At 39.8% G+C, this 22,279-nt stretch overlaps 1 protein-coding gene across 1 annotated transcript in view; it reads left to right on the forward strand.

The window, feature by feature from the left end:
- Positions 1-22,279, forward strand: part of gucy1a2 (guanylate cyclase 1, soluble, alpha 2) — a gene marked incomplete at its 5' end in the record, with an annotated part of 42,615 nt that overhangs the window by 16,545 nt on the left and 3,791 nt on the right. The window contains 3 exons of the mRNA XM_084559218.1: positions 12,238-12,450; positions 13,485-13,757; positions 15,084-15,227. Of these exons, the coding sequence (XP_084415344.1) occupies positions 12,238-12,450; positions 13,485-13,757; positions 15,084-15,227 (630 nt within the window). The remainder of the gene's footprint in view (positions 1-12,237; positions 12,451-13,484; positions 13,758-15,083; positions 15,228-22,279) is intronic.

Consider the following 22,279-nt stretch of genomic DNA (forward strand, 5'->3'; position numbering starts at 1 on the left):
GGAGTTGTGTGCTATGTCCAGTTCTTTATTGATTGCATGGTATCCGGTATCCTCAGGCTGTCACTGATGTTAAACAGAATGAACAGCGAGTTGATTGATCAGCCAGCCATAGCGCTGTGCTGTGTGTCTGGGTGTTTGTATACAGGTGGGCGAGCCAGGTGTGCCTTAAGCTTAAGTTACACTCTCAAGAACAGGTGTGTATTTGAACTTGTCTTCACAGGACATGGGAGCAGATGTGTACTATTTGATCCAGCACAAAGGTAAAAGCTAGTTTCTGATCATTTTGATGAAACATTATGAGTTTATCCTAAGCTTACAGCGGAAATACGCTGTGTCAGGCAAACAAATGGCAGAGGAGGAAGAACACAAGTAATGCTATTTTTAATCATGTAGGCAAAGCAACAGTGTGAGTTAAGAGGTGGGTGAATCTAAATGATATATGAACCAAAGAGTATGGAAGGAAATCCTTGGAACACAGAGGTGTGCGACAAATATAGCATGCCAACTGGGGAGGTGGCTGCTCAAAATAGGACAATGACATTATTTTATTCATTCGATAGAGAGAGTGGCAGAATGTGAACAAAAATGGCACCGCAGATATGCAGCCAAAGGCAGATGGTGCAGTTAAAAGTCCTCTCATGTCGTGTTTTCCTTCCTTGTCATAGCACTGTTTGCACTAGTCTGCCCTGGCACAAAAATCAGACTTACTAGCATGCTCACACAGTACTCCAAGAAGCTAAAATACATTTCTAAACAAGCCTAATGCAGTAAGTATTGGGGTACGTGGGTGCTTCATTTTAACTCATGCCAGTGTTGTGGAGAATTTGTTTAATAATGAAAAGATTACAGATGGCATTTGTATAAATAAGATGCACTATTTAAGCTATATTGAAGTACACACCTTAATCAGTATAGGTTTTCCTTTCATATTGGATGCTACAAAACGGAATCATTTCTGTGGTACTGCAGTGTAAAAGCCAGGATGCTTACACAAGGCTCTCGTTTAGGGATGCTGGTCTTGCACTGGCCAAATAAACTGTACATGCTTGTTAAGGGCATACACCTGAAATGAAAATAGCAACACACATCTACATCGGTTAACATGTCCTTCTTACATGCATGCATGCAGAGGCCATGAATAAAATACATTGTCACATTCCACATGCCCTCAGGAGTAGCAGCAGGGTCCCCCTTTTCACAGTCACATCTTGAGTACCAGTACAACACATCTCCTCTCAAGGCTTTCATCTTCTCCCTGTCAGAGTCTTTCATAATTTCAGTCTCATTCTCTCTCCCTCTCAACTGCTTCTATGTTTTTCCTTACAAAAGCTTCATGTTTCTCATCTTTTTCATTTTCTCCCTCTTACGCCTTCAGAAAGCAAATTAATTGAGAAATGTTTGTATCTGACACAAAATGGAAATGTAACAGTACTTGCCAGACGATTTGCAGTAATTACTGAGAAATTCAGTCACAGGATTTTGTTTTAATTCAGGGTTAAGTAATGTATGAGTATTCCTCTAAAGTCCTCTGGCCAAAAGGTTTCACAGAGTTGTTGTTACTGCTTTTTTAGTCCCTTTCTTTTCTTTTTGTGCGTCACCAGTGATCAAACCCGCTGAATTTTAAATTAGGCTTTCTCTCCAGTATCCAAACACTACTAGACACTTGGAAGTATGTGTTTGTGGAGCATTCTGGGTGGACATTGTTTTTCCTAATTTTTGCCCTATGAATCTTGTGTCACCTGAGCAGAGCAGCAGAAAAAAGAGAGAGAGCATGAGAAGGGTAGGCTGACATTTTCACTAGAAAGGGCAGCGAGAGAAGGCGACAGGCCAAGGTAAAGAGGCCACACTCCCCACTGCTGCACTATGTGCGTGTTTGAGTGATCTGTAGTGGATTTTCAGTTTGACTTCTTTCCTCTCTTCGCCCAGAGATATGGGCTGTGCAAGAGGCATTCAAAGACCAACTGAAAAGGTCAAATCGCATCTCTGTGTCTCTCTGCTTGGTGTGAATACTGTGGTCAGCACACAGGGGAGTGTAAACAGGCTACACTGTTTAAAGCTCTCTTCTAGCCAGTGCAACATCTCATTAATCCTGTTTCTCCCACACCACAGTTTTATTGTTTGTCAGACATTATGTACAAGGTAACATTCTCGTTTATTATTTAGCCTGCTTTTAGCAAGTTATCATACAGTACATTTGATGACATTTGATCGGTCTGTGACTTTAGCCTATTATATGTAATTTCCTGTAACATGGCATTAGTGAATAGTACTTAGTTGAAAAACTATCATGTTCAAATCTGCAGTGTAATACTTGCTTGTTGTTCAATAAATGCTTCTGTACTGCATCTGTAGAAGTGGCTGAAAGAGGTTTTTGTGCATCATGTGTGCACCTGTGTGTCAGAGTACAAAGAAAATCTTGACATTAGCAGCTCCTTTGATCTGAGGTAGATAAATCACTGCCGTGATGGTTTATTTTTTCCAGTGGCGAGTGCTTTGAAAATCACTGTTCCCTTTGTCTCTGTGTACTATTGATAAGTTGACGAAATGCGGTGAATAACAATACAAGCAGAAAGGAGAAAAGGCAGAAAGACAAAGAGACACACTAGGAGTAATGAAAATGGCAGAAATGTTTTTAGTCTGGTTGTTGAAACAAAGATGAATAGAATAGAACTGTGAATTTTGGCTTAGCACTTTAAATTAAAAAATAATGATGAAACAAGAGGAAATAGCTTTCGCATATCTAATCGCAATTCGCTTTGCTATGTAAACTTTGAGCAGAGAGATAAAATAAAATGTCCACTATAATAATGGACATAATGTGTCTCTGTGGTCTATCGTCAAAGGGGTTAACATGCTATATAGTAGTGACACAGAATTGCATGACTAATAGAGAAGAAATTAGAGGACAGGAGCCCAGTGCCAGGGAAAAGAAATTAGAGGATAGGAGCTCGGTGGCAGAGAGAAGAGAGTAGATGACATGTGCTCAGTGCATTGTCCCCCAACAGCCTAGGCCTATTGCAGTGTAACTAAGGAATGATTCAGTCCAGCCCTAACTATAAGCTTGATCAAAAAGGAAAGTCTTAAGCCTAACCTTAAAAGTAGAGAGGGTGTCTGCCTTCCAAACCCAAACTGGAAGCTCATGCCACAGGAGAGGGGCCTGACAGCTGAAGGCTCTACCTCCCATTCTACTACTGCTTTCTACTGCAAGCCTACACCACAAGTAGGCCTGCACTTTGAGACTGAAATGATTTGTTGGGATGATATGATACAATGAGGTCTTTAAGATATGATGGAGCTAGGCCTTGTATGTAAGGAGGAGGATTTTAAATTCTATTCTAGTTTTATCAGTAAAGAAGCTCATGAAGTCATTACTGCTGAGTGCGAAAGGCTGTGACTCTTTGCCAGCCTGGTTACAGTGCTAAAAACAAATCTGGGGTTCTTCTTGTTTTCTTCTATTAATGATTAATAATATGCTGTTCTAATATTACTCCTAAGTTGTAAAACTACACTGTCTGGCCAAAAAAAGTCGCCACCTGGATTTAACTAAGCAAATAGGTATGAGTCTCCTATTGGATAATTACTGCATGGGTGATTATCTTTCAGTTGGCAACAAGTTATTTAACCCAAACTGATGCAATGAATAGCTTCTCATTTCTTAAGCAACCATGTTGAAAGACACATCCTGTGGTCGTGGAAAAGATGTTAGTCTGTTTGAGAAGGGTCAAATCATTGGCATGCATCAAGCAGAGAAAACATCTAAGGAGATTGCAGAAACTTTTCCGGACTATAAGGCGCACCTGAATATAAGCCGCACCAGCTAACTTTTGGGGAAACTACAGATTGTTCCATATATAAGCCGCACCCGACTATAAACCGCTGGTGTTTTAATGTTTAATTACCGTAAGGGTTTCTTCTACCACGGAGGGGATTGTCGGGACAGAAATGACTGTTTGGAAAAGCAAAGCGTCCCATTTATTTACATTTGACAAACATAAATCTTTCGATCAATCAAACAAAAAATCAATCGATCAAACTTTCACATCTTTGACATTACAAACAGCATTCGTGCAGTGCACAAATAATACAACGGTGCGCTCCTAGCGCACTTCCTGCAGTCAGTATAACAAAAAACAAAGCTTACAACGCTTGACGAGGCAATAACGTTAAATGGCTAAATTTAATTCGTTTTTAAAAGTGCTTGCCTGTAACACGGCAGCAAAAGTGCAGTAACCCGGCTGCTCAACAAAATAACCAGCATCTTTTTCGAAAACAGCCAACACAGCAGTAAAGGTGCAGTAACACGGTTTACTGTATCAAAATAACCAGCCTACTATACCAGAAAAGTCAGTTCTTAATCCTCGTGTCATCGTCTATGACATGATAGTGCGCCCCTGGTGACCGTTACCTGTAAAAATCCATCCGCCGTTGTATAAGCCGCAGGGTCCAAAGCAAGTGACAAAAGTAGCGGCTTATAGTCCGGAATTTACGGTACTAAAATTGGGTTAAGAACCGTCCAACACATTATTAAAAACTGGAAGGATAGTGGGGAACCAGTCATTTCCACATATACAATGTGAAGGGAACTCAAGGGATTGGGACTGAACAGCTGTGTAGCCTTAAGAAAACCACTAATCAGTGATTGGAGCAATGGAAGAAGGTCATGTGATCTGATGAGTCCAGATTTACTCCATTCCAGAGTGATGCCTAGTCATGCCATCATGCCTAGTGCCTACTGTACTAGCCTGTGGGGGCAGTGCTATGATCTGGGGTTGCTGCAGTTGGTCAGGTCTAGGTTCAGCAACATTATGTGTCCAAAGAATGAGGTCAGCTGACTACCTGAATATACTGAATGACCAGGTTATTCCGTCAGTGGATTTTTTCTTCCCTGATGGCACGGGCATATTCCAAGATGACAATGCCAGGATTCATGGGGCTCAAATTGTGAAAGAGTGGTTCAGGGAGCATGAGACATCATTTTCACACATGGATTGTCCACCACAGAGTCCAGACCTTAACCCCATTGAGAATCTCTGGGACGTGCTGGAGAAGGCTTTGCGCAGTGGTCAGATTCTCCCATCATCCCACTGGGGCGGCTGTGGCTCAGTAGGTACACTACCAGTCAAAAGTTTAGACACATCCTCTCATTTAATGGTTTTTCTTTATTTTAATGACTATTTACATTGTAGATTCTCACTGAAGACATTAAAACTATGAATGAACACAAATGGAATTATGTAGTAAGCAAAGTGTGAAATGACTCCAAATATGATTCATATTTTAGAGTCCTCAAAGTAGCCACCCTTTGCAGTGCTGCAAACCCTTGGACTTCTCTCAATGATCTTCATGATGCAGTCACCTGAAATGGTGTTCACTTCACAGATGTTCCTTGTCAGCGTTCATTTGTGGAATTTCTTGTCTTCTTAATGGGGTTGGGAACATCAGTTGTGTTGTGCACAAGTCAGGTTGTTACACAGCTGACAGCCCTTTCTGACAACTGATAGAATTCATATTATGGCAAGAACCAATCAGCTAAGTAAAGAGAAACGACAGTCCATCATTACTTTAAGAACTGAAGGTCAGTCAGTCCGGAAAATTGCAAAAACCCCAAGTGCAGTTGTAAAAACTATCAAGCGCTACAATGAAACTGGCTCACATGAGGATCGCCCCAGGAAAAGAAGACCAAGAGACCACCTCTGCTGCTGAGGATGAGTTCATCCGAGTCACCAGCCTCAGAAATCGCAAGTTAACAGTACCTCAGATTAGAGCCCAGATCTATGGCACACAGTTCTAGTAGCAGACACATCTCTACATCAACAGTTCAGAGAAGACTGTGACAATCAGGCCTTTATGATCAAATAGCTGCTTGAAAACCACAGCTAAGGAAAAGCAACAAGCAGAAGAGATTTGTTTGGCCCAAGAAACACAAGGAATGGACATTAGATCAGTGGAAATCTGTGCTATGGTCTGATGAGTCCAAATTTGAGATTTTTGGTTCCAACCATTGCACAACAAACATACAGGAATAAACCTTTATATATGAAGTCAGTTAAAACATACACAATTATAATTATTATTATAACTCTTTATAACTCTTAAGGTCATTTAACAGAATAAAATTTTGTATCTTGAAAGTACTTAGGCCAGACATTTTGATTTGTCAAACAAGAAAATGTTGGTATATATTACAAGGTTCAATATGGCTGCATTCCACAAGGTGTCGATGAAGTGTGTATTTTGTTATTCATTTTCAAAAGTTAATTTATTTGGTTAAAATTTGTATTCCTTAATAAGTTCATTTGTAATGCTAACCAAGACAGCCATTGAAACTGAAATGTAAGACATCTCTCGCCTATACCCGCAGCAGCAAGCCTGTTTTTGACATGTTGATTGGTGACTGAATCCATATTTTTATCCTCAAGACAACAGAAGGCATGGGTGTATCAAGTGATAATAACAGGTTGCTTGGTTTACTTTTACATATTTAATTCCCACATTGTCTCGGCCTGTATCACAAAATGTTGATTTCCAAAATCCACTGGGTGTCTGGGAGCCATGGTATGAAACGGTGGAGGTGAATTTGTTGTGTTCAGGGTACCTGCTGCTGCATAAAAAAGCAATGGGCGTGACATTGTTAGATTTAACAGTTTCTGTTAATAAATTAACCAATACGTCAGTTATTCATACACCTATTTTTATTATTATTTTTTTTTTTAAATGCTGACAGCCAGAGCCAACACACTGATGTCACAGCAACTGATTACATCACATTTGAAATGTTATTTTTCTCATTGCTTCCAGTCACATTTCACACTTATTTTAAGCAATGGATTCATCTTATATGTCTTAGTCTTTAATTTGTAATCAGTATTTTAGGACTTCTCTTGAATACTTCATCTGAAGGTCATCCAATGAAAATGTGTATTTAATGTGTTATTTATCTAGTCCACAAAGTGTGTAGGCGTATGCACATTTGTGGTGGTGTACATGTCTGTGAGAGTGGGATGTAAGAGTACAGCACAATATAGCCAGAGTCTGACAAGATAAGAGCCTTGCAGCATTGTGTGTGTTTGTGTGTACGAGAGAGGGATGCGAGAGGTTGACTCATTGACTTTTTCGCTGCTCAGTGCCTGTTCATGCAAATGAGGGTCTGTTGACATGCCAGAGTCTGCTCACAAAAGACAGTTCATTAGCTGTCTGTTCCGCCTCCCACTGTCCTTCTCCCCATTTCTCTTCCTCTCTCGTACCTCTTTTTGATTTTTCAAGTCCAGTCTCTCTCTGGTCTTCCTCTCTCTCTACTCCCTCATCTATTTCAATCTCCTTTCTATCTCTGGCCCTTTCAGCTGTGTTCCTTCTCATCTACCTTCAGCTCGCTGTTGCCTATGGCAAAAGCAATCTGAGTATGTACATTTCAATAAACTTTATATGTAGCATATATGTAAAACGCGAATATCACTCACTCTAATCAATAGATTAGATCAGTATGATTTTTTTTCTCCAGTGTAATTTGATGAAAGAGAAACACAGACAGTTTCATTGGAAATGTTGAATTAGGTGCCTTGTCTTTCGTTAAGAGAGTTTATATATTACACAGATACTTGTGTGAACATTGATTTGATCTTAATTTAGATTAGATACTCATGTGCGTCAAGTGGTTAAAAAGCTATTTTATCTCACAGGCACTTCAATGTATCTTTTAAAAGTAAGTAGTACTTTTCTTTTTTCAAGTTAGGATATTTTTGTTGCAGTGTAAACCGTGACGCAAAGCACATAAAAAATATGTTAGTCTTCTTTTGGCTAAACAAGCCATTCATTCTAGTTGTTTTCATCAGGTACATAGTATTATAGCAGTATAGTATTAGTAGTTTAGTACTGCATAGTTGTCAAGAATTCTCACAATTACAGATGCGTAACTACATTGAAAAAAACTTATTTCCTTGTGGTGACAATGCAGTGACCTTGAGTGAGGGTGCAGTGTGAATGTGTAATGGCATGCTACAAGAAGAATCACTGGGCTAGGACACAACTAGAACACAACATACTGACTCTTTGTCCCAGTTTTCTGTGTTTTTATCTACTTGAGAAAATACAGTTTAACGTCTTCTGTAGTTTCTACTACTATATTTCTTTCTGCTTAACGCTTTCATCACTTCTCTGTCCTTTCTCCGCTGTTTTCTTCAAGTTTATTCATCCAGCTGTTTCTACAATGCTAGATTTTTCGCAATTTTCGCTTTTTCTGTTCTTCTCTCTTCTGTATCTGCATTCCCGTATTCTGTATTCCTTTTGCTTTTCGTCCTCACAGTTCACTTACCTCCTCTTTCTCTGTGCTGCGATGACAGAGATGCAGGCAGAAGAGAGTGCTGAGTTAAACAGAGACCCACAACTAGGCCAACACAACTGCCTCCAGGGATGTGTGTATTTGTGTGCCGGTGTGAGAGTGAGTTTGTTACAGAGTATGACAGAAAATGGGAGTGACAGAGAAACAGACAGAGAGACTCAAAGTATGGTGGTAGGACACTGGTATAATTATGCATACTGTAAAATCAATACAAACGCAACAGAAAATGCATATTCCACCTTTATTGTGTAACAGGAAAGTGCTAGAACAGTAACAAAATAGCCCAACAGTTAAACGAAAACAAAACCAACTGTGAACGTTGGCTGCAGTTGGCTGCAGTTGTCTTGCGGTCCTTGTAGAAAGTTATGTCTGTTCTGCAGGATGGCCTAATGACTGCATTTGTAATTGCTGCTGTGATGCATGGCACCCCACAATGTGATTACACAGAGGAGAGGGGATGGACAATGTCTTGACTTCATGTAGTGATCTCACCTTTCACTTGTTATTTTTAATGCTGATAAGATGAAATTGCTCGCTTAGTGGTGGATTTTGTTGGAGGTGATGAGCATTGTCATGTTTGACTCTTTCCAATGTGTGTGTGTGTGTGTATATGTGAGGAGCAACACAACTACACAGACAACAGAGAAGAGGTGAGACAATCAGAGAAGCAAAAATCACCACGCATACAATTGGGTTTGGAATGGTGTCTCTGATATTCCATTATCAGAACAATAATAATAATTAGATTTTATATCTTATCAGCCAATAATATATTGACCACAGATATGTCATGTATTCCCAATTAAACATGCATATCCTGTTACTGTAGCTGTCTGATTCCATAAATCATAGTTATTTTTCATCAGATGTACACTCAGATGTGAATCCACATGTGAGACATTCTGAGAGTTGCTGCCGTATTTCTACAGTACATTAACAACAAATTCCTCCTGTGTGACTGAAAGAGATACTCTTGTTTATGACAGCTGAGGTTTTATTTCCATAATCAAATGTCATTTCTTATAACATTGTTATTAGTAAAATAATCATTAAGTTCATTGCTCTGTGGAGATGTCTGGAAGTGCTTAAACCAGTGGTTCCCAAACTTTCTCCGCTGGGCCCCCCCTTTGGTACATAAGAAAATCTTGACGCCCCCCCCCCCCCCCCCCCCCCGAACATAATTTACTGTGTAATTATGTTCAGTGTAGCAGGTTTGCGTTTGTGTGGGAGCCCGTCAAAGAATTGTCCATCTCATCGCTAGCAGTGTCCTTTATTGATTCATTCATTCCATCTAGAGGGTGACACTTGAATCAGTTGTCGCCTAGCCCACAACAGTGAAATTGACTCCCGTACCGCGGGACTCCCGAAAAATTGTCACCCTCTAATTCCATCCGCACCCAGAGCCCCCCCGCCCCCCCCCCCCAGGGGGCGCGCCCCCCACTTTGGGAACCACTGGCTTAAATGAAGGTGAACAATGAAATATTGACCTATAGCTTGTCCTGTTAACAATCTCTTAGCAGTGAGTTATTAGAAACAGTGACTACTTTAATTTAGGAGAAATTATCTTTACTTCACTTCACCTCTTTTAATTCAATTCCACTTTATTTATATCGTCAATAACAATACTAATTGTCTGAAACCCGGCCTGAAACCCCCAGAGCAAATACTGAGGCGACAGTGGCAAGGAAAAACTCGCAGCTCAAATGGAGGGACCAATCTGCCTAAGGTAGAGGGTATCGACAGAAAAAGTGAGAGAAGAGAACAACAGGAGGAATGAGATAAACATACGTCTGTCATAGATACACACATCTGACTATATGTAGAATAGCTGATGACAGTCTGATAATGAATATAAATAAAACTGTTAGTAACAGCAGTTGTTCCATCACAGATGAGTTAGCTGCTATAATGATTAAATACAAGAGGTTGGAGAATGATGCATTCAGGTAGGAATGGATAACTGCAGGCCATGAAGACTAGGCAGACTGATAGACAAGGACCACAAATGAGTAGTATGCAGTTCTGTAGATCAGAACACACAACTCCAGGCCAGAGACACTCACAAGAAGATGGAGAAGGAGGGGAGGGAAGATGGAGATGGAGAGAGGGACACACAGCTGTTAATGCTATCCAGTAGAAGCACACAAATGTATGAGTAGTAATAGAGTAGAAATTAGATAAGCAATTAGAGTACAGGAGCTCGGTGCGAGAGAGAAGAGAGTATCTCTAATAGTACTTTGTGTTGTTAGCTCATGCACAGTAAATGTGAGAAGGACAGACACTGAGGAGTATTTACTGGCTGACTAGACAGAGAATAGTGTCTTCCTACAAGCAGCATTATAGTGCATTATTCATTTTGTATTTGACTTTCCAGATTTTACAGTCTCTATGGAGATGATTGTTAGTATGTCAGGCATGTAGGCCCTCCCACTCTCTGCCAGACACAACCTCAGGAAGCAGCAGCTCATACTAAAAATATGTTCACGTTGGCGTGTTTTTTTTGTTTGTTTTTTTCATATATGGGAGCATGTGTGCTGATATGACTCTTTCTTAAACTGTAATATGACACTGTAATCACTGTATTCATGTTGAGATATTTGGTTTGTAGAGTAATGCATAGCTGTCGTCTAAAAACATTAAATGACATCAGTTAGTAGTTCATGTTAACTGAATCACAACAAAGGATGAACTACGGGAAGTAGGCTGCCTACGTGCATGTACATATTTGCATGCATGCTTATATGTATTTCTGAGAAACAATCCATCAGAGGCAGTACGTGTGTTTCCTACTTGGATGCATGCGTAGAGAAATACTGTGTGCGTGTGTGTGTGTAAATGTAGACTGTATGCATTATGCAGACCTGGGAGAGCCTTGTGCTATAAATAAAACAGGGCTGCAGTGTGCTCACTGGCGGAATAATCTATCTGACACTATGGAGAAAGGGAGAGAAAGAGGGAGTAGGAATGTAAGAGACAGAGAAGAGCATGGGGGGGCAGTCAAGATTTAAAGATAGGTGAAGATGGAGAGAGAATGACGAAAGGAAACTGAAGAAAAAGAAGGAACAGGGACCACGACCGAGCAGGGGAGAGAGGAATCAGGAAGAGTGGCTTATCCACAGTGCCTCTTGCAGAGGTAGTTAGTACCATGACACAACTAAGAGTCATGTTCAAAAGGGCAATAATGCCTTTTCTCCACGTCTCCTTGGATAATCTGCCATGCGTGTTTCAGTCTCCCTCCTTTATATCTGCAAGGAGGCAAAGAGGCAGCTTGTGTTGTTTGGATTTCTCACACCTGTGTTAAGGACATTTAGCAGGAGCAGGTCCTGCACATATTTGTCATCATGTGTAAGTGCTTGCAAGCAAAATGTCAAGAAGCTTGTGCAACCCAGTCTCAGTTTTGCAGGCACTGCTGGCAAAAATTCAGCAGTTGTTTGTGGATCTGTTTGCCTTGGTAGTGTTAAAACACACATGAATGCAGTTATAAGACAACCATCCAGTTGTTGTCATGATATGACCTTGAGATATTTCTAGAGGGCTAAAACGGTGCTGGACAGGGGAAAATAATTAGATATTTTAAATATCTAGAGCTCTTTATCCATTCATATCCATTCAAAACAAATAATGAAAAAAACCTTCTTTCTTGATTCACCCTTTTACACTGACATCCATGTAGAGACAAATCATGAAAGAGGCAATTACTAGAGTCTTACAAGTACAGTAACTACTGTAATTATTTGTGTGTTGATGAAAGCGAGGATGAAGTGGACGTGACATTCATAATAATGACGGCCAATAATGAACATAGAAGAATTAGCACTGGTAGCAGTGTCTAACATCTAATCATTGAAAACTACAGAACTACAAAACAAATTCAAGCTTTCATTCCAATTTGATTGTTCCAGGTGATGGAGTTGAAGGGTCAGATGATCCACGTGCCCGAGTCCTGCTCCTTGATGTTTCTGGGCTCTCCGCGTGTTGATAAACTGGAGGAGCTGATGGGCAGGGGTCTCTATCTGTCAGATATCCCCATCCATGATGCCACGCGGGACGTTATTCTGGTCGGGGAGCAGGCCAAGGCCCAGGATGGCCTGAAGAAACGAATGGACAAGCTTAAGGTTATTATAGAGCTCAGTTCAGTTTATCAGACAAGTTTACCATTGTGGAACAATGCTCTCATCAGAAAACAGGATATTTGCTTTGATGTGTCTTTTTGTGAGACTAACATAACATGTTTCACATGCTGGAACTGTTTGACCAGCATGGATGCATTTACAGCAATCTGGTCATATGACGCAAGCACCAAACAAGAACCACAGATTCCTACCAACTAATAACAGGCCTCTGCATACACTCACACCGAATGAAAGGATGTAGGTCTGAGTTGAATCCTTGTGTAGCTTGCATTCCCCATGTGGTCGGGGACCAGCCTGGCGTCGTTTTCTTGTGATGCTAATTGTGCACTCAAGGACGAGGGTCATCGCTCATTGTCCATTACAGTCTCAAGAAAATGAGTTCAGCCATCAGCTCTCTTCTCTCATCCTTCTCTGGTCTCTCCCTCTCTGGAGCCTGTCTACTGACCGGCTCATTAAGAATTGCCGTCTAATCAAAATGGCAAATGACAACATGTGACTGTGATACTTAAATTAGTGAGAATATACAGAAATAATGAATATCTTTAGTAGGTCTTTATTTTGGTTTTCCATAATGCAACAACTGTACTGTACCATGTTGACTGATAAATCCTTACTGCCTGATAGAATCTGGCTCCTAGAACTTGCTCTTATAATTGTCTTTCAAAGCACCCATCAGCAAATCACTGAGTCTTGACCCAATCCTATGCATCTACTCAATGCATTACTCTCTCACTGCAGCTTCTCCCCCAAGCTGCTGTTATAAATAGCTATATCAGCTTGAACAATGCTATAGTACTGCATCAGGTCATACTTGGCTTTAAGAAGCTTAACCTGACACAAATAAGCTTGTATAGATACACACAATCAAAAATAAATTGCACACAAATACATTTGCATACAACAGCAGTTTTAATTTGGCGCAGTACTCCCACATCTCCGCATCGCTGTCATCAAGGCCTTCATCAAAGCAACACACACAGAACAAAACCACTTAATCTCTCTCTCTCCTCTCTCAGGCCACATTAGAGAGGACCCACCAGGCACTGGAGGAGGAAAAGAGGAGAACCGTGGATCTCCTTTATTCTATATTTCCAGGTGATGTAGCACAGAAACTGTGGCAGGGTCAGCCAGTGCCCGCTCGCAAATTTGATGATGTCACCATGCTGTTCTCGGACATCGTGGGTTTTACTGCTGTGTGTGCCCAGTGCACACCCATGCAGGTCATCTCCATGCTGAACGAACTTTACACACGCTTCGACTACCAGTGTGGCATTCTGGATGTTTATAAGGTCAGTAGACAGAAAAAAATGCAATGTGATGTTGTACACCTATCGAGACTAAATGTTTATTAGATAGAGAGAGACAGTTTGATTTATAGGAGGAACAGAAACATTAAAAACTGTAATGGCTTTATTGGTTAATGTGCACACTTTTATGGAATGAGGTCATTATAAGTGTCTCCCAGAAAGTTAGAGCTCTCTTAACATTGAATCTTAAAAGTGTTATCCATTGAGCCAGCTAAACCTTTCCAAAGTGTGTCACTTTCTGTGTGTACTTGATATATATTTGTGTGTGTGTGTGCGCTTGCGTGTGTGTATACTCTATGTGCGCTTTCATGTGTGGGTGTACTTGTGTTGTGGAAAAAGTAACTGATTAATGGCCCGTCTGTGAGAGCTTAACAAAGATGTGTCAATATTGTCCATCTGACAGTGTGGCTCTGGGCCTAGTTACAGTCATCAATGTAGTCTTTCACTCTTTTCATCCTTTCTTTCTGTAATCAGATTGTATTTTCCTATTCTTTCCACCTTTGCTTCTCTACATCAGCACAATTAATATCATCTTTCCGTTATATCTCATTACCTCAATGAGTGTGATGACAACATACAGTATACTTTCCTATAAAAACATTCCTGTGGTATCTCAGAAAACAGAAGAGGACACACAGAGAGACTGACTGAAATGGTTTCAGCATAAAGCAGTGAAGAAGTTAGTTTATGTGTCAAACAGAAAGCAGGAACAGGAGGACATGGTGAGGAGACTGAATCACCCATATGTCGCCATTGTCATGGTTACTGTCGAAATGATTTAGCCGATGGCCAGCCTTAATGAGAGCAGTTTGTCTGCTTGTTTTCTTTTTTTTTTTTCTTCTCCACAAACAGTTTTGAAATAAATTAATAAAAGGCACAGTGTACTTTTTTGGGAAACTATTGATGTCACTTTAATACACCATAGTGAAACAGAATATTTTTGTTACTTCGCTTTAAGAGGACCCTTGTACTACACAGTGTGTCATGCAAAGGTGGCTCAGTTCATTTCAGTTTGCTCAGGCTTTGTGGCTTCTCAGAATGGGTCAGAACGAGTGTGATATGCTGTAAGTGGCTTTACTGAGATCCTCTCAAATGATCACCAACAATCACAGTGAATGATGCAGACCAATAGAGACACAGACAGATACTGTGGTTCTTATATTACACAAGGAATGAAGGAGTGCTTTTAATTTCGACTACTCAGGAGATACTTAGTTTCACATATCAGTATATACTCACAGCCCCACTTAATTTTACTATGATTCATTCATTTCAGTGCCTGCTCCTCTTCTTCCATTTCTCATGCAGATCGAGACAATAGGTGATGCCTACTGTGTGGCGGGAGGACTTCATAAGAAGGTCGATAGTCATGCAAAACCAATCGCACACATGGCTCTGAAAATGATGGAACTTTCTGAGGAAGTGCTCACACCTGATGGAAAACCTATCAAGGTGAATTTTCATTAATTCTTTACCGTTCGCGGTTTTTTTTTTGTGTGGTTTACACTTGTTTAATGGTCACTGACAGGACCAGCATAAGCTATTTAAGCAATTTTTTTCTCTGCTTTTTTTCTCTAACATCTTGGCGCCCCTGATTATGTGTATGCAGTGTGATCAATCAGTCAGTCACCCACTAGGACGAATCACACATTTCCTGACATATGCTGTCACTTTATCGATAGTTACTTCATGACAGTTCAGACAGTGGCATTACTCATTTAGTAAATCATCATTGTTGTGCAATGTAGTGTGCTTGTTTTTCCTGAAGTATGAACCATAGACTGTATAAAGACGGAGACAGAACGGCTCCTCAAAAGTGTGGTCGTCAATTTGGCCAATGCAACGAAGTGGGGACGCATTATCCATATTTATATGCAGTCTATGGTACGAACGTAACGGTTCCTATAGATCCCACCCCTGCAAACTGGAAGGAACCCTGTCGTACTTTTGTGCTTGACCTCATGACACAAATGCACAATTTTGAACAACATTTTTTGAAACTAAGAGAACACAGTACGAAAACAAACAGAAAACTATTTTTGAAGATAATAATAATAATAAATGAAAATAAAATTGGACCTAAAATTGAACCTTGTGGTACACCACAGGTAATGTGAGCTGACGAAGAAGAATAATTACCTGTGGTGACCGAGAAGGTTCTTTCTAAAAGATAAGAGTAAAACCAACCAAGTGCAGAGTTCTTGATGTTAGTGAGATCTACTATGCTTTGCCAAGAGATTTACTTGCCATGTTCCCATCTTTAAGTGCACCACTGAAGACTTTATTGAAAAGTTAATGTATTAGCCTGTTAATGTATTGTAATATAATATATTTATATATATTCTCTAGAGATATTCTCTATGCCTTGTTAGAGATTTTTTATTTAGTGTTTGGGGGTTAATGATCTGTTAACACAATGATCCAAACCTTTTAGAACAACAAGAAAGGTATCCACATGTAGTGTGCATTTTAGTGAAAATATAGCAATAGAAAGATATGCTGTAATATTACCTTGAATTGCTTGTTGTTCAAGCATTTGGCAAAATCCTGGAATCACACATTTATATATTCAATTATTTGTTTTATTTTTAACTTTTAACTAGTCATTTCCAGTCTTTTAAAGGGCCTTTGTTTTAAAGGGCCTGGTAGGAGAATAGAGAGAGAAAGAGATGATGTGTACCAGAGAATAGCTATTTTAGTCTTTGATGCTAATGGTTCAGTGGAGTGTATTTTTATGAAGAGAGCAAAGAGAGGTAGTGCGCCTTAACAGTGTACGTCAGTGTTTGAGTTATACTTCTCTCTATCAAACATCTGCATGGATCTGCAGTAAGGCTACACAAACAGCATGCTGTGTGTGCAGTGTGTGTGTGTGTTTATGAACATTTCTTAAGTTGTTACATGTGTTTACAGTGGGACATGATTAAATGTGGATATAAGTATGCAATGTGTTGTTCTATTTATGTACTATATGCACCAGAGTGTGATGTGCATGTTTGTTGGTCTCCATTGAATGAGATTCTAGTTCATCCGGTTTTTAACATTTAAAACTGTTAGGCTAGAAGAGGAAAAGTCTGTGTCCTAGCTGTGGTAAGACATACACATTGTGAGGGTTAATAAATTAACAATAGTTGAACTGCTTTTCATCACATGCTGCACTTAGGGTTGTTAGTGTTGACCCACCTTCAGAAGGCTGTCAGACACTAATGCTTAGATTAATTGTTAAGACAAAACGAATTAATATTCAATTATGTACTTCTAGGGTTGTGGCTGATTTTTCCTTTATTTTCAAATGCCATTTGAATGGTGTATGGCTTTCGGAGTGACAGAGGAAGAAAAACTACTCTGCAGAAAAAAACATTATATTAAGTGGGAAGGGAAGAAGAGAGGCACAGTGGGGAGAATTGGGTTTAAACCTTTTATGTTAATTCAGCAGAATAAAAAGGGAACACAAAATATGATTTATTAATGTATATCCTTAGTCCAGTCTCTGTGAAGGTCACCCAGCACCATTAGGATGCCTTAGCAGCTTTTCAGGCTGTGGTGCATCCTTGTAGTGTTTGAAACTTCAGTCACTTATTTTCTGATAGGACACAGATGATAAATGAGACAGAGCCTACGAATGTATAGCAGAGACTGACATTTAGAACCATTGTTTTTATCGTCTGTCTTTCATTTTCCTGTGTTTAGTAGTGTTACTGGACAAGGCTGTGAAATATGTTTTTCATAATGTGAACAATTAGTCAACCAATCGATTTAGAAAATATCCCATAACAAATACACAGTATACCTGTAGCTGAGTAACATATAAAACTACACTTCCCTGTTGTTTCAGAAGCTAAATTAGCTCCTTTTTGTAAATGATTTGTAAATGATGTGTGACTCATCTTCAGAAGCAGTAAACACTGAGTGCCAAAGAGAGGGTGAGGTGATTCAGAAAGCTGGGTTTGGATATTTTCAGGGAATTTGTTGACAATAACAGAAATATAAAATACCACAATCTTTTGAGAACACACTGCAGAATTTATTTTACTTTATTAGTTTTTTAGTTTTGAGTTTTCTAAAAATGTGGATGGCACAGATAGGGGAAAAACATGTATATGTGAGAGAAGCTACAGACAGGACACTGTTCTGTGCACTGCAGTGATCCTGACATTGTCCATTTGTTTCAAAATAGAAAGGCCTTGCCAAGCTTTTTTTGGCTTGCTCCCTTGCTCTTCCATTTTCTCTCTCTGTTTTTCTTCTTCCTCTCTTTATCTTTATCCTTCCCCATTTCTCTTTCCTCCACCCTCTCCTTTGCAGCCTCTCTCCAAATCACTCGATTGTCTTCAGCTTTTTTCTTGCTTTGTTTCCTGATTTTTTATTCTTGTACTGTTTTTCTGTATTTTCGACTATTTGTTTTGCTTTCCTATGTCTTATTGCTCTTCACTGCATGTTGGTATAAAGAGAGTTGCAGAGACACTTTAGCATCATAAATGCTTTTCACTGAGTGCACTCAGCTCCAGTTAATGATGCACTGTTATGCAAACTAGCATGACAACTGTGAGAAAGAACTGAGAGAAAATATTTAGTGAGAGAGAAATGAAGAAAGTAATCCAGGGACACAATACGCTGCCTAGCCAAAAAAAAGTCGCCTGGATTTAACTAAGCAAATAGATACGAGCCTCCTATTGGATAATTACTGCATGGGTGATTATCTTACAGCTGACAACAAGTTATTTAACCCCAACTGATGCAATGAGTAGCTTCTCATTTCTTAAACAACCATGTTGAAAGACACATCCCGTGGTCGTGGGAAAGATGTTAGTCTGTTTGAGATGGGTCAAATCATTGGCATGCATCAAGCAGAGAAAACATCTAAGGAGATTGAAGAAACTACTAAAACTGGGTTAAGAACTGTCCAACGCATTATTGAAAACTGGAAGTGTGTAACCATCGTCTTCCAGGAAGAAATGTGGTCGAAAAAAAATCCTGATTGATTGTCATCTGCGATCACTTAAATGTTTGGTGAAATCAAATCGAAGAAAAACAACATTAGAACTCAGGGTTATGTTTAATAGTGAAAGTAAGAGTAAGATTTCCACACATACAATGTGAAGGGAACTCAAGGGATTGGCACTGAACAGCTGTGTAGCCTTAAGAAAACCACTAATCAGTGAGGCTAACTGGAAAAAAATTCAATTTGCTAGGGAGCAAAAAGATTGGACTCTGGAGCAATGGAAGAAGGTCATGTAGTCTGATGAGTCCAGATTTACCCTGTTCCAGAGTGATGGGGGCATCAGGGTAAGAAGAGAGGCAGATGAAGTGATGCACCCATCATGCCTAGTGTCTACTGTACAAGCCTGTGGGGGCAGTGCTATGATCTGGGGTTGCTGCAGTTGCTCAGGTCTAGGCTCAGCAACATTATGTGCCCAAAGAATGAGGTCAGCTGACTACCTGAATATACTGAATGACCAGGTTATTCCATCAATGGATTTTATTTTTTCTTCCCTGATGGCACGGGAATATTCCAAGATGACAATGTCAGGATTCATGGGGCTCAAATTGTGAAAGAGTGGTTCAGGGAGCATGAGGCGTCGTTTTCACACATGGATTGGCCACCACAGAGTCCAGACCTTAACCCCATTGAGAATCTTTGGGATGTGCTGGAGAAGGTACATCAGTGAAGGCCAGACTCTCCCATCATCAATACAAGATCTTGGTGAAAAATGAATGCAACACTGGATGGAAATAAATCTGGTGACATTGCAGAAGTTCATCGAAACAATGGCACAGCGATTGCATGCTGTAATCAAAGTTAAAGTTGGTCCAACAAAATAATAATAATAATTGGTTAAAATTCCAAATTGGGGGTTAGATGCTTGCTCAGTCCATCTCAGCCATGGACACGGTGAGAGGCCAACCTGGGACCCCTTGATCCTCAGCTGCACCTCTAACCACTACTCCACAGCTCCTCATTAGAGTGTGTGACATTTTTTTTTTGGTGGTGACTTTGGCCAGGCAGTGTATATTGAGGAGTGAGAGCACATATAGACTGCAAATATAGTATGTTGTCTTCATCAATAGGGCTGCTTCAGGCCTATGGTGTGATCTTTATGTATGTGTATGAGTGGATTTATGAGTAGGTGAGCTTCTTTGGGCCTATAGCCACCAAACACACATTACGTCTGCAGTATCTGCAAAAGTGTTGACTCCAAAATGCTCAGACACCTTTCTTGCAAACTGATAGCATTTTTTTTTCTTTTTCTGATTGTGTGTTCATTTTGCAGTTGCACACCATGCTCGAAAATGTATCAATTCTGCTCTGATACTATATGCAGTATGCAGGAGATTACATATAGATTATATATAGATTATCATTACTGCTCTACCAGCAGACTATGTCACTGTTACTGTAATTCATAATTATTGCAGCAATAATTTATCAATAACCTTATTTTATTTATTACTTCAAAAACGTTGCAAATGCAACTGATTATTATTTTCATTATTGATTCATCTGTTAATTATCTTTCCAGATGAATAGTCCAATATGCCATATCCATGGTATTTCCTCAAAGTAACATCCAACCAACAGTCCAAAAGTCATACATATATTTAATTTAAGTTGATATAAAACAGAGAATTGCTGTAAATCCTCACATTTGAAGGGTGGTAACCTGCACATGTTGGCACTTTTTCCTGAGACACTTCCTGACATTTGACTATTAATGGCTTGTTTCAGCACTGAAAATCATGCTGCCTTTGGATAAGTGTGTGTTGTGGTTTGCTTACAACAGCTAGAAGTACACTCAGAACCCAGGTTATTAGGAGCTATGGCAGTCTAATACAATAGACCTGCCAATTTTAGAAAGGGGTTGATTCAAATGTATGAGCATTTGAAGGCTAAATTGTTGTATTTATAAATTGTATTTCATTATATTTAGATGAGTTTCAAATATTTTTTCTAGTCCATTCATAATTACCATACTGTTGTATTAACAAACCTAAGAACAATTTCACCAAAAGCTGATCTGTAACCTTTCTTTACTGTAGGACAGTTGTATTAGGCTGCAATAGTTTTTCGCTACATTATAAACCAGTGATTGAGTGTATAAGAAACAATAACTGTTTATTTCCATATCTTTCTGTCAGCTTGACCAGAGGCTAGAATGTGATTGGTTGCCAGTGCTGCTGCACCATTTGCTCTTTGGCTCACTGAAGGCCATGTGCTATGGATGCTGACTCATGGTGATAAGGAGGGGAAGAGTCCATGAGTGTTAGTGTGTCTGTATTATAGAAATAAAGAGGAGAGATTTGGCACTGGATGCCAATTTGTTTGTGTATGTCTCCGACTGGTTGTCTAGAGACAAACAAGTACATGACCATCTGTAAGAAGTTTAGCTACAAAAAAAGGTCACACACAGTAGTGCACCTACCAGCCCTCTCTCCCCTGCTTTCTGTCTCTCTCATTCTCTTCATCTTGTGTCAAGGTTGTGCCATCTAATTATGGGTTTATTTTGCCTCTCTCCATTGTCTTTCTGTCTGTCTGTGCTCCGTCTTTCTAACTAGCCTTCTTCCCCTGCCTGCTGTTGCCATGACTACTTTGCAGTGTGCTGGAATGCACACAGTGGCACTGGTTACCGAGGTGATGGGATGCTCAAGTAGATCATTAGAAATCTACTGGGTTCCACTGACTGACTGTGTGTGCGTGTGAGATAGAGAGACATAGCAATAGAGAGAGAGAGAGACAGATGTACAGTATGTGATGACTTGTTTCTAAGTTGTACAAATCAATAATCAGTTTAGAGGCCATGAATCAGAATAACAGCTAGATAGCTTTCACTCTGCCTCTGGCCTTTTATAGATTCATACTTCAGCCACATGATAATACAAATGCCGTGTTGCTACCATGCCAAATAGCCGTTACCAAGGACAGATGTAATCCATTATTTATTTGATTAATTTCCCACTCACACTCTTGCTATTTTAAGATGTTCATCGCTCTAAAAAGCTGCTGCGACAGGATATCACATTAGATAATCACATTTGCGCTAATATGGAAGTATGATTGCCGCAGTACAGTCCCATTAATCGGATCAATGCACACACAGTGCTTCTGTTTCAAAAATGAGATAGTCTTTGTATTGCAGGATAGGCAGCACATCAACCTGAATAGCATCAGCTCAGATAAGCAGGGAGATCTAACTTATGAGCATTCATATCAGTACCAGGAGTGTTTAAGAGTTTAAGTCATGCACAAATGACATGAGTTGGTTGTTTTGTTGGTGGTAGGATTTATTAAGGCTGATGATAACCAACAATCCACGTAGCATAGCTGGCACATGGTTTATGGTTTATGCTGGTTTATGCTTCCACAGAAGCATAAAATACTCGATTTTGAGTTTTTCTCTTGCCATTCATCATGGTAAGTAATCTTTGCAGCTCTAGGTTAGTCTTAATTTACATTTGCATAGCAGTCACACTGCATACACATATAGTGTGTAAAAACGAATATGGAGAGTGGG

Source organism: Chelon labrosus (assembly GCF_963514085.1).
Source record: "Chelon labrosus genome assembly, chromosome: 13".
NCBI classification, from domain to species: domain Eukaryota; kingdom Metazoa; phylum Chordata; class Actinopteri; order Mugiliformes; family Mugilidae; genus Chelon; species Chelon labrosus.